The sequence below is a fragment of the Filicampus tigris genome, chromosome 11 (assembly GCF_054856515.1).
Source record: "Filicampus tigris isolate MCC_2025a chromosome 11, RoL_Ftig_1.0, whole genome shotgun sequence".
NCBI lineage: Eukaryota > Metazoa > Chordata > Actinopteri > Syngnathiformes > Syngnathidae > Filicampus > Filicampus tigris.
Window position 1 is genome coordinate 9,328,855 of NC_141227.1, and position 13,121 is coordinate 9,341,975.

General features: G+C 39.7%; 1 protein-coding gene across 18 annotated transcripts in view; it reads right to left on the bottom strand.

Moving 5' to 3' along the window:
- Positions 1-13,121, bottom strand: part of LOC147139666 (actin-binding LIM protein 1-like) — a 46,549-nt gene that overhangs the window by 15,892 nt on the left and 17,536 nt on the right. For all 18 annotated transcript variants that reach the window (XR_015088659.1, XR_015088669.1, XR_015088666.1 and 15 more), the window contains exons 2-8: positions 10,286-10,423; positions 7,258-7,441; positions 6,938-7,047; positions 4,315-4,441; positions 2,771-2,864; positions 601-688; positions 247-311 (exon numbers count right to left, since the gene is read on the bottom strand). Coding sequence is in view for 1 of the 18 variants with exons in the window: in XM_086045280.1 (XP_085901406.1) it covers positions 247-311; positions 601-688; positions 2,771-2,864; positions 4,315-4,441; positions 6,938-7,047; positions 7,258-7,441; positions 10,286-10,423 (806 nt within the window). In the remaining 17 variants the exon portion in view is untranslated. The remainder of the gene's footprint in view (positions 1-246; positions 312-600; positions 689-2,770; positions 2,865-4,314; positions 4,442-6,937; positions 7,048-7,257; positions 7,442-10,285; positions 10,424-13,121) is intronic.

A 13,121-nucleotide genomic window follows, 5' to 3' on the forward strand; every position in this document is an offset into this window, starting at 1 on the left:
AATAAATAGTGTGCAGATGTACCGACTGCCATGTCAGGTAAGCGTACATCGAGTCAAACATTTCCCAAAGTGACGTTTTTAACCCCTCAGAAGCTTCTTCATCTAGCAAAGGTTTGCCCTTACAGAAATTGCTCGTTGCACATGCAGAATTGTTCTCCATTCCCATAGAATGTTGTCATGGGACATGAACATAAAATGCGTCCAGTCAGGCTTTAGTTGAGGACAATGGAACATGCAGATTCCTACCCTCTCCCTGTGTCTCTCCTCTGTTCTAGTTGTGTTCTTGCAGCCAGGATGCCACACTGTTGATCCTGAAGAAACACAATGTAAGCATTGTTTCCCAAATCCAACTACTTGTTTCTTTAAGTGTCATGCAATTCTGGAAAGGATTCCTGCAGAATCAGCCATGCTTCAACTGTGAGAGGAATTCTACTCAATTGATACCTGACTAGCGGACTATGGAACAGTCTGTCTAAAATAATGTAGACATCCATGTTCGTTTGTTGCTTATGGATTATATACGGTGTTATTTACCAAAGATGCTTGCTTTTAAAACTAGTAAAGCTTCACAGAGTCGTAAAGAATTTAACGAGAGCTCACCTTGCAGGTACATCTCTTCTCCTTCCGTGAACATCTGATTGCACCTGCTGCATCTCGCACAGCTGGGGTGGTAATGCTTATCTCCTGCCTGCAAAACACACGGCACAAAGAAAAGACCTGACTTCAGAGAAACGGGAAGATCAATGACATCCGCAGCGGTAAGGCAGAAAATAAACCCAATAATCTCACTTCACTCAGCTATGCTTGGAACCTCAAAGCCTGCTAAACCTTGGGACGTTTCATCAGTTCCAGAGAGAGGACTGAGAAGAGCGCAGCCAGAATTTCCACTTCAGAAAATGTGAAATACTGCAGTTAGTTATTTACTGTCAGTATCGAACAGGAAGATTGTGAGCTGGCTCAAATTTGGCTATGAAAAGTTGAATTCAGTGTGAAATTCCTCATTGCCGTTCAAAATGGTTGTATATGGAAAGCTCGCTTAAAATTCAATAGCCCGTCAAGATGGTGGATGGTCTTATAAATTTGATGAGCATTATTTTATTTTAGGATGGCGGTGTGTGGTGAGCTGTCAAACAGATTGTTCCGAAAAATGTCGCACAAGTGCTGAATTTGTTGTGAGAACTTGTTGTGACAATGCATTTGTTGCACGCCATTCATATTAACTCATTCACTGCCATTGACAAATTTACTCGTCTTTTCACAGTCCAGTCATTCAATCCCAGGAACATATTTATATATTTTCAACAGTTTTTCAAATGTTAGGGTAAAAGAGGGTCTGAACATGTCTGGCAGTGAATGAGTTAAACACATTTAGTGGCTCAACAGTTCTATTTGACACAATTTGCATTTTTTTTTCTGCACCGTTTTCCCGCCAAGCCTGCAGGGACAAAAGATCACATACCTTAGAGTACAATGAGGAGTGCAGATGATTAATACAGACAATGGAGCTTGACACTTATTGTGCATTGAGGAATTATGATTACACTACTTGAGATAGCAAATCAGTTTGCCAGTGAAATATTTGGGAGGTAGCGCGTTGAATTAAAGACAATCGGAACGCCTTTCAGTACAATTAAATGTGCAAAGCTTTTCATCTTGAGTGGCCACTATTTTAATAGTACAGAGAATATGTCATGGCAAAGAAGTATTAAAAAAAAAAAAAACAAGACTTAATCAAGAGTTGGACAAGACCTAGATTTTTATCCCTACCCTGAATCTTAATTCCTCATTTTATCTTGGAAGAAGAGTGGAAGCTGTCCTGAAAACAAGACGCACGCTCCTCTAACATTAAAGAAAACCAACAGAACAGCGCACGAACATCACAGTTAATCCATTACAACATTACATGAACTAAATATATTTTAACTCAAGAGTAATAATTGCATCTTTAACATACTAATAAATTGTATTAATTTAGGGCAGCTATGGCATAAACCTTATGTGGTGGTATTGGTCTAATACAGTACATGTGTTTCGTAATTGAATTTACGAAGAGGGGTATCCATCAAGCCAGTAGAGTTCAAGAGATGTTTAACTTGTCACTTGTGTCCCTGATTAAACTGTCAGACAGCCTGGCATCACTTTGGCAGCATTGTTGCTTTGGCAGCAGCTCAGGAGGGAGATGTAGAGATCTTTTCCTATTGTTATACAGTCCAGCCTTAATACCGGATTACCGTAAACTCGGCTAGCTGGCAGTAACATTTTCATAGCATTAAATGACTCACTGTCTGATTGGATCACTGTCCGCCAGGCAGTCGAGCTTGATGGGGATACTTGTGGCTTGAAGCGTTGATTACATTTGCAGAGAGTATACTTTACATACTTCAACTAGTTTCAGGGATGCTTCAGTAATAGTTTCATTGCAGATGCAAAACATCACATTCGGCATTTTATGTGATATTTATGTAATTGGTGGCAAGACAAGCTGGAGCATGCAAGCATTTAGAGTTATAAAAAGCTGAAAATCTACCCAGAATTAATCTTTTAGCAGAACACTTTTCATGTCAAGAGACTGTTTGGCTCCGTGTTGAAGAGATTACAACACAGATTAACAAACTACATTTATGGCAAACTGAATTTAGATGGTAACAGCATGTTATATAAATCCACATGTTGAAATAAAAATAGAGCAACAACAACTTTAGGTTAGCCAGATTCCCCAAATTTCCCTGTACTTTGATTAATAATTCATACTAATGGCTTTGTCGCTTACCTCAAGTACTTTGCCTGTAATGAACTGGTGACACGCCTCACACTGCACTCCAAAATGAATCTGGTAGTCCTTCTCACAGTACGGTGCACCATCCCTAAGTGGAGGAAGTCAACGCTGAACATCAGGAACATTCTTTTTACAAACAGTTGCTAAAAATACAGGAATATAAATAAATATCAAGCCAAGTTTCCGCCAAACAGTTGAATTCAGTTCAGCTTGCCATTGTACAGTTTAAACAGTGTGTCAGCTACAGTTGTGGTGTAACTACTCTCATCAGGAATGCCATATTCATGAAATAATTTATTTGGATCACCATTTTTATGGTGTAATGATAATAAAACATGTGTCTTCAATGACTTTACAAAATTATTTATTTAAATTGAAGTCATTCTATTTTGGATGTCCTCTCATCCACACAGGGTTAAAATTACAAATACATTACAGGCTCAAACATACACAGTACATACACCTCCATTAATATTGGGTTAAAGGTCAATTAGCAAATTTCACCTCAACCACATGCTCTGTTGCAATCAAGAAGCTTGAGCTTCTGACATAATTTGGGCTGGATATTTGACCACTCTCTTGTGAAGAAATAGTCGTTTAAACTGTTTAGTTTCCTGACATGTACTGGCTTTTAAACATACTGGAGTTTCTAAATGTTCAATAGGGTCAAGGTCGCCTGCTTTATCCATTAGAAAAAAGAAAAAAAAAGGTTTGATGTAAGTTGAGGACTCTTTTCCCGAAGGAACACTTAATAACGTTACCATCTCAGCCATGACTGTTGATTTAAGGCTAATTTGGAGGTCGTTTTCCTTCTGCCTGAAAGGACACTATAACACAACCATGCTTGACAGTTGCTCCAGTGTTTTTTGCTTTAAAAGCTTCGCCTTGATTCCTCTATCTAATAAAAATCTTTTTATTCTCGCCAAGTAGATTAGAGTTTGTCTTGTCCGACCATAAAGCTTTTGTCCAGAAGACATTTGGCTTGTCCATGTGGGGAGCTCTAAATTTAAGTCAATTTCAGAACATGAGCTTTCTTGGTTGGCAGTATGCGTATATTTGAGCCTAAATGTATCATTTTTACCTTGTTTTGACAAGAAAAAAAAATTCAAACCAAACAAAATTCTCATTTTTAATAATCATTGAATATTGGTATTGTAAAATCATTTCACCGTGTAATGGTTAAAAGCATTGAAACACCCAAATTAAAGCTATTTTTGTCTACGATGTGCATATAAAAACATCTACCAAAAATACAGTATACAAAGTTACACATACTGTAAATAGTGTGATATCAAAGCAATGCAATAAAGTGTAACCACCAATGTACAAAACATAAAAATTAAAAAAATAACAACAACAGAATATACACAGCCTTTGATTGTCTTTTTTTTTTTTTTTTCCCAGTCAACGGAATATAGCATTGAATGGCCAAAATGTGGCAAGGCACAAATCATTTATTGTGGTTGTTACTCATCAAGATGATAAAAATGGCAAAATTTGAATACAAAGTCAAACCAATGTAGGCTACAGTTACTTACTTGCTGATGTACTCTCCGGTTAGCACTTTACCGCAGGCCTTACACTTGAAGCAGCCGAGATGCCACTGTTTGTCTAATGCCAGAAGAGCCTGTCCATTCTTAATATCTCGACCGCATCCTGCGCAATCTAAAGAAAGAAAAGATGCATTGGCTGAGAAAGCCATTGTCGACTTTGCATACACATACAAAAAAATGCCTGGAAACAAGAGTGGACTGATTTAATTCTCACTTCAATGGATTATAATTAAAGCGGGAGTCAACCCAAACATATTTTTTTCAAGAATATGTTCCCAGCAGGCCCAATAGTTTAAACACAGCATTCTGATTACTTTTGTGTTTGTGGAATATAAATTAAGCAGCAAAATGCACTCATTTTTAGTCCTCTCTAGGTGCCGCCATTTTGTCTTCTGTCGACTGAAAATGACATCACAACTGCTCACAACGACCAATCACGGCTGACCTGTTTTCTGAATATGAGCCGTGATTGGTTGTTGTGAGCAGTTGTGATGTCATTTTCAGTCGACAGAAGACAAAATGGCCGCCCTCGGAGAGGGCTAAAAACGAGGGGATTAACACTACTTCCACAAACACAATATTTATCAGAATGCCCTGTTTCAACTAGTGGGCTTGCATAGAACATCCATCCATCCATCCATTATCTATACCGCTTATCCTCACAAGGGCGTGCTGGAGCCTATCCCAGCTGTCTTTGGGCAGTAGGCGGGGGACACCCCGAATTGGTTGCCAGCCAATCGCAGGGCACACAAAGACAAACATCCGCACTCACAATCACACCTAGGGGCAATTTAGAGAGTCCATTCAACTTACCATGCATGTTTTTGGAATGTGGGAGGAAACCGGAGTACCCGGAGAAAACCCACGCAGGCACGGGGAGAACATGCAAACTCCACACAGAGAGGCCGGGGCCGGGATCGAACCCACGACCTCTGAACTGTGAGGCGGACGTGCTAACCAGTCGACCACCGCATAGAACATATACTTGAAAAAAAAATGTTGGCGTTGACTTCCCTTTAAACCGCTGAACAGCAATAATGAGTGCACGCAAAGACTCAAGATGGTGCCAGCAAGGAGTTTCTAACAGCTGCCTCTTTCTATCATGAACATCACTTTAAAAATGACATCCATATTGAAGAAGCAGATAGATGCGCGAAAGAGAAGGAGAGGTTGGTTTGAGTAATGAACAGCAAACCCCAGTCATCTCTTGTTTAATGAATAGAGGATGAAAGCGAGGAAGAGCCAGCTGCAACCACAGGGGACGTGAGGACGGAAGGCCTAACGGGGTTGTGGCCATGACGTGAAGAGAATAAGCATGTCTTATTCATAGATGACCTTGTCAGAAAGCTCTTCAAATGCCAGCAGGGAGACTGCTGGGGGTGAGAGCAATGGTAGCACAGAGAAAGAGAAGAGAAAAAAGAAGATAGATTTTAGAGGGCGAGGGATCAGGGTTGCAAATTCCCCTTTCCTGCCAGGAAAAAAACGCCTGCTTAATTTAGAAAGGCATTTCTTGGGAAGAGAACAAACTCTCTAAATCAAAATCCTTCATCTTTAAGTCTTCCGTCATTGTTTACTCTCTATTGTTAAGAGAGTTGTAATAAGAAAAGATGTTGTAATACATCTTCAGTGAACATTAATATATAATCCATGGTCGCAAAATTAGCTACAGCTGCATAATTGAATGAGTACCAGTGCGCCTCATGCCCATGATTTCTTCATTCTCCCTTTGGGCTGGTCCTTGGGTGTCCACAAGGGTTTGGGGTGTTTACCCAAAGAAGGGGTGGCTTGCTGTGTTTGAAGATTGCTAGCGCTGATGCTCAGGGGTACTGTCATTACGGCCTTTGGCCAAGAAGATACGTGGGCCTGTCATGCCCTGGCCCCACTTACAGGTCTGGGACTGCGCATACTACTTCGGCTCTGGGTGAATCTGTGTTCTGGTTTCCTTGTGATACAGTGGGTCCTGCATGCTGCAGGCTACCCAAGCTTTGCATGATCAGCAGAGCGCTTTCTTTGCACCAGTATGAGGCATGCAGAATTGTCCTGGCGCAACGCATCAGCAAACACTGTGGACCAATTATTAGTGTCAGTTGGACTCACCAGTGGTTGCTGAGCCAGTGTTGGTGGGCTGTTACATCACTATAATTTTCATATTTTCAATTTGTCAGGCTACGGCGATGGAGGCCTATACAATGAGTTACGGTAATATGTTACTATCTTGTCCTTTGACAAATATCAGTTACAGTATTTGAATAAAAGATTAGTCATTAGTTTTAGTCACTGGAGGGCTGGTGTCGGTCACAGACACACAGGAATGCCACTACAAGATCTGAACTGTATGTATTTTGTCTTTCTATGTGTGTGGTTTTTTTTGCCATCAATGTATTAACAATGTCTTTATTATTGTCACTGTAGTTTGCTCAAATATCTAACTTCACTGCATCATGCTGAGAGTTGACTTTTCTCCCCTCTGGATCTTTAATACAAACACATGCCGCATATGAAGATAATACTCTTTAAATGTATTGGCTGCCGTGAGTGACAGTAAGCTTAAGTACCACTGTGTAAAAGACAATGACTTGCAATGCATTAACCTTGAACAACGACTTACTGCTGGCGCCCAGGATGTCTTTTGGTCCCGGAGACATGGGCTCAATACAGTACTGACACAGACAGTCCTTCCCGTTGAAGGTCACCCTGTCTCCGGCAGGGAACGGCCGTCTGGAAGGCGGATGACATCATTGATAAAGTGAGTCGAGACCCTATGCTTTAAGTTTAATGAGAACAGACAATGAGTATAATGACACAAATTGTACATTCTGCCACATTCTAATATTATTTAATAGGAAATATTTATATGATCAGACTAACATTCAGATGAATTCACGTGACATTGTGCTTATGACAATCCAATATGCATTGGTATCTTACTTGCAAACGGTGCAAACAAAGCAGGCAGGGTGATAGGTCTTGCCCAGTGCAGTGACCACTTCTCCCTCCACAAAGTCCCCACATCCATTGCAGCGAGTACCGTGCATGCGTTGGTAGTCCACTGTGCACAGATAATCTCCATTCTTCATGAAGAAGCCGCCCTGGGCCAGGTCACATCCGCACGCTGAACAGAGCACACACAGTGGCATGGGTCGTTTACTGCTTAGTCCACAAGGCAACAAAATGCCCAGCCAGAGTGCTCGGTTGTCACGACTTACTAGTGTTAAAGGATCACTGGGTGTTTGAGAAAAATACGCTGACATATGACGCTACTCATTTTCCAAAGACAGGATACCAACTAACTTGAATGTTAATGGCAGTGAGTGCCCAATGCAACAATTGTACAATTGTCCAGCTCAGGAAACCCCGTTGATCTGCCGCAGAAGATAACTTGGCTTTGAATATTCCACACCGTAGTTAGTTCCGTCTATTCAATTATGACCTTGTCATTTAGACAAACAGGACTGCAGAACAAATACCTTGTTAGTGAACAAACATGAGAATAGTTGGATTAATAGCAAAAAGAATGCTGGGTTATCACACCGATTACCTTATTGGAAGAAACCTGTTTTTTTTTATTTCTTCAAGAATTGACAGATGACGTTTGATAAAGACGAATATAAAGGACATAAATCCATCGACTCTACTGAAACTACTTGCTGTATGTATAGATATACTGATACATACACATTACACATGTTTCTCTCTGGTACAAAGTGGGTCCAATCACCACATCGTAGACACACCTACAAAATATAACATCTAACAAATAGAAGTATTGAATATCATTACTATGTACACAAATATAATCATGCTCATTTTATTGACACTATTGACACAGAGAGGTATCAATTTAACAATGTTTATTAATGTGGTTGCGGTCTCTTTAGAATTTAGGGCACTTGAGCTTTGGAGTTGCACTGTCAAAGGTTCAAGTCAACAAAGTGAACAAAAAATTCACTGTGAATCTTTCCTTGCATGCCTGCATGTGTGCTATCTGGTTCTCCGTGTTGTGTGCACACAAAATATACAGCAGAGTCTAAGATGAATTCCCCTTGAGGGATTATAATAAATATATACATATTTTAAAAAGCCATATATAGAATATTTTAAGCACACAATGATGACATGGTCGTGTGACTCGCAGTTCCAGCGCCATAACATGCGGCCTGTGAATTAAAAGGCTTTTGGAAATGGCACAGAAAGGGGGCAAAATATTTTGATGTTTGCGATAACTTGCTCTAATCATTGTTATGCAATGAGCCACGCTAAATCCTGCGGATGAATGGGAGCGAGTGAGGGAAAGGCTAAGATTTAATTGTATTAGGGCCCAGGGATGACGAGATTAACATGTAAGCTAACTGATTTGAGAGCAACCCCGCAATTGAGATTTCGTGGCCTTTTTAACGGTGACCATCGTTTTGTATGAAATATGACATCATTGCATAAACAGTTTTAGAAAGTTAAAAGGGTCATCACCAAATTTCACGTAATACTGGGGAATTATTATTGTATTCACCTATATGCATGCTAATAGTTGCTGAAGGATGTGTGTCAGTCTGTCTGCAAATAAGCAGGAAGTAGAAACGCCGAAATAATTTTAAGATGAGTTATAGTCAACAAGCAATACAACTGAAGAAACAAACCTCGTGACGTGGACTTACTTCTCCATTCACAAGCTCTTACGGTTGAGTGCTAACACATTCTGTACATCCCCACTATGGCATGTACATCCACTTGCTCGGGACAGAAATAGGTACTAATCTCAGCATTTGCTTATTTTGAGTTCGTTATTCTAGGTACTTGTTGATAGCTGTAACAGTGCACCAGTCACAGATTAACCACCAAAGGTTTCACTACGACAAGTTGAGCCTTTAAGAAGGAGACAGTTCGGCCAGCCGAGGGCACACAAAGTAGCAATCATGCCAGAAATTCATCACTAATAGGGTTAAACACTGAAGTCAGGCTGGAGTGAAGATGAGCCACGTCTATTTAAGTCACGGTGAGGTTACAATTCGGATGACACCCTCTACAACACAGTCGGATCATGCAGTACAGTAATAAAACTTTTTTTTTCAAATGCTTCTGCATCCATCTTAAACGACACAATCAAACATATCATCATTACATTCTGTAATTGTTTTTCAGTAGAGGCACAACAAGGACAATCATATTGTACAAATCACATTGGTGTAGGATGCATGCAGTGAAAACAAGCAGGAGTCCTACTACTGGGAAAGGGTCAAATTACCAATGCATTCAAAAATATTGCACTTTATGCTGCCAATTTTCACACAACTCCAACGCCGTTTTTCCTTTATTCAGTATAAATGGCTCAACTAAACTTTTTTAGAATTTAGAATAGGAAAATAGACCTAATAGAAAAAAAAGGTGGCAATATACCCCATAATTCAGCCTAGATATAAATAGCTACTGTCACATTGCATTTCTGGTAAACTGACACATCAGAGGTATAACAGTAGAGACATAACTTATTCGCTTTTGCCTTTCGGATAGCACTTGCCGAAGCGTGATATTTCCATGCACATTCGTCCTATTTTACATATTTAGATACATGGCAAAATCAGTGTGACAGTAACAAATACTTTCAATATAAAAGGGGCTTGTGCAATGAGGCTTGGTTTTAAACTTGACGGTTGTCACTGGGTACCGTTTCTGTTACCTCAATAATACTATGTCACAATAACACTACGTCACAAAGTTAAAGCTGCTAATAGGGAAACCACCATATTTTCTTCCATTTTCACTTCTCATAGGTTTGATGCAGCATGGTAGTTTTTGTGAAAACACTGAGTTTCTGTAAAAGTATATTATGAAAATTTAGAACAGAACAAGAAAAAGTCATCATGTGTTATTTAGTCTAATTTGCATACTTATGTGCACTTACGTGACACCTTGAGGTTGTGTGTGTGTGTTTGTTTGCATATTCAGCAATGCGTTACTGTACCTTTACAGGTGAAACACTTGAGATGAAAGTGTTTGTTTTGCACCCGCAGCACCTCGCCCTTGCATGGCTGCCTGCACTTATAGCACTGGATCAGGGGCTTCTCTGTGGAGTGGTGGTGCGTATCCTGCGCATGAGCCACTGCAAAGGGAAGACACATTAGCATTACTAATGGCTTCGAAATGATGACGATGACTCATCTCGGTGTGAGCGTCTGCAGTTTCATTGCTCTTCTTTTTCTCGTTGTTGTTCTTAGCACATACAGTGGATACATGCAGTTTACATTCCCCTGGTCAAATGCCAGATTCCTGTGATAGAAAAAAAAAAATACCAAGACATTTCAAAACTTTTTTCACCATACATTTTGATCTACTGTATAACCAGTGTAATGCAAGTGAATTTTTTAATTACACAAAGCAAACATTTCAACCGTGGGGTTAAAATTGTGTAAAAACACACTTGAAACGCATGTGGACAAATGTGTTATGGTGCGATGAAACCAAGGTTAAAGTTGTTGGCTATCATTTTAAAAGTGCTTGATGCAAACAAGACTGATCATGACCAAATACTGTATACCATACCTACAGTGAAGCATAGTGGAACTAGGGCCTTGGTCAAGGTGGAATTATGAATAGTTCCAAATAAATATCAGTCAGTGTTATCACAAAACCTTCAGGCTTCTCCAAGAAAACAATCAAACAAAATTGCCTACTAAACAGCTGAACTTTATTCTGGGTTTGTCAGAGGGGTTTTAAAAGGTGACGGGTGAGCTGACTCCTTTTTACATGAATTTGAAAAATTCAGAATCCCAGTTGTAAGAAGGTGTGCACACTTGTGCAACCACATTATGCCAGTTAATTAGTTTGAAAAGATTTACAGTTTTCTAATTCAATTGAGTTTTACAAGTGATTAGTCAGATTAAGTGGTGGAAAATTTTGAAATGATTTATCTTGGTCAACAATAGCCTGTTGCAGTAGCACAATTGGCAGGTCAGCACAACCCAGACCCCCAACACAGTGTCTACACAGCAATCTAATCTAGTGTGTACTTCATCAACAAAGATGACAAAAGAAGGGTAAGACAGGGTCAAAGGTTCATGGCAGAATGACTCTTAGGGAACTTTCAAATCTAAATCAGATTATAAAAATAATGTCAGTCAGTTTTTTTTTCCTAACAGCTATTGAAGTGTTCAGTTTGGTTCTTTGAGAGAGCGTCAAATATTTGACAGTGTGCAGATCCTGGCACTCAGCTCTGATAAGAAGAAAACAGGCTTCCTGTGAAGATAGCAAGGGGATGAATGACTGAAAGGAACACAATGTTCACATCATTTTCTACTGTGAAGTTTTTAGGTAGACAGTAGGAAAAGACAGAACATTTCTTTAATAAACTTTTCTTGGACCATGTTGTAGTTATGGTTTCCCTTAGAATGTATAATCGCTGTGGGTGAAACGGTATGCCAGAAATCACGGTTTGGTATGTACCCTGGGTGGTCAAGGTTCGGTTCAGGTTACAGTAAGGGGAAAAATGCAAGTCAAACTGCTTATTGTGCTGGATATCATATATCATTTTAAGTTAGAGCTCAACAGCTTTTATATTTTCTTTTTTGGAACGTGAAACATCAATAGTTTTCTTTTTCGAAATCGAAGGATACAACAGCAAACAGCTTGAACATAGAGCATTATGATACCCCCTAAACAACAACAATAGTTACTATTTTGTTATTGCTTTGGATCCATCTGAAGAGCCCAAGAGAGGCTGATGAATGTTGGGTTTTTATTGTGCTGTTCTTTTTTTCCACTAGGCGTAATGTCTGTTAACCAGAAGCTGAGCTTCACTGTATTAGTTTCCAGCCAGTTGGCTGGAGCACGATGTAGTTACAGTTCTTGCTCCTTAATTAATATGTTGAGTAGGAACCCTAATAATCGTCTGATCTATATAATATATAATTGCCCACAGAAGTCAAGGAAAAACTGCAGCAAGCCTTTGTGGGCCACATAAAATTACGTGGTGGTCCTGATCCAGCACGCGGGCCTTGAGTTTTATACCAGCGTCTCATAGGGTTGGGAGGACTTTCTTAAAAAAAAAAAAAAAAAAAAATAGGGTGGGTGTACCTAAAGTAGACATTAATGCCGCATGCAGCACAGGATGCAAAAACTTCTGTGTTGTTGCCGAGCAAGCAGTTTATCAACTTTTCTGACATAAGTAGATTATGCATTTATGAACATTAGACAGTCAGTCTAACTCCTGCTTCCTATGACTGCTTTTAAAGCAAGCTGTATCACAGAAAAACATTGCGTGAACAGGAATTTGTTGCTGGGAATCAGTGCTCTGTAAGAAAGCACAGGCAAAGTAGCCATACAAATGTGCATTGCTTGATGTTTGATTCATCCTCAAGGGGAAATAATAACGATTAAAGCTCCCTTGTTGTGAAGAAAATGGCATGGATGGAAAGAAGGTGGATACAAAAGAGGGGTAGGCACCTCTGTTTTGATGCAATAACACTCAGCGGGACAATGAGTCATCTCTGGCTGTACCAGACGGTGAAGTCTCAGCAGCGCTGAGAATGACATTGCACCTCCAAACAAAACCACAGGCCATCTGGGTTAATGAGCACTGCGAAAACTGCTTAAGCCTCTTTATCCTTCACCAGATTGTAAATGAAGTATAAAAATAAGGGTCAGTTAAAATCTGTGATAGATTGTAACAATATTGTAACAAATAATTTGGGTGTAAGAGAAGTGGATTCCTGCTACTGCCAAAATGGAAATACGGTCCACAAATATATATTTTTTTAGCCTGCCTTAAGAAAGTGTATTTTGCATTTATTCTACAAAAACAG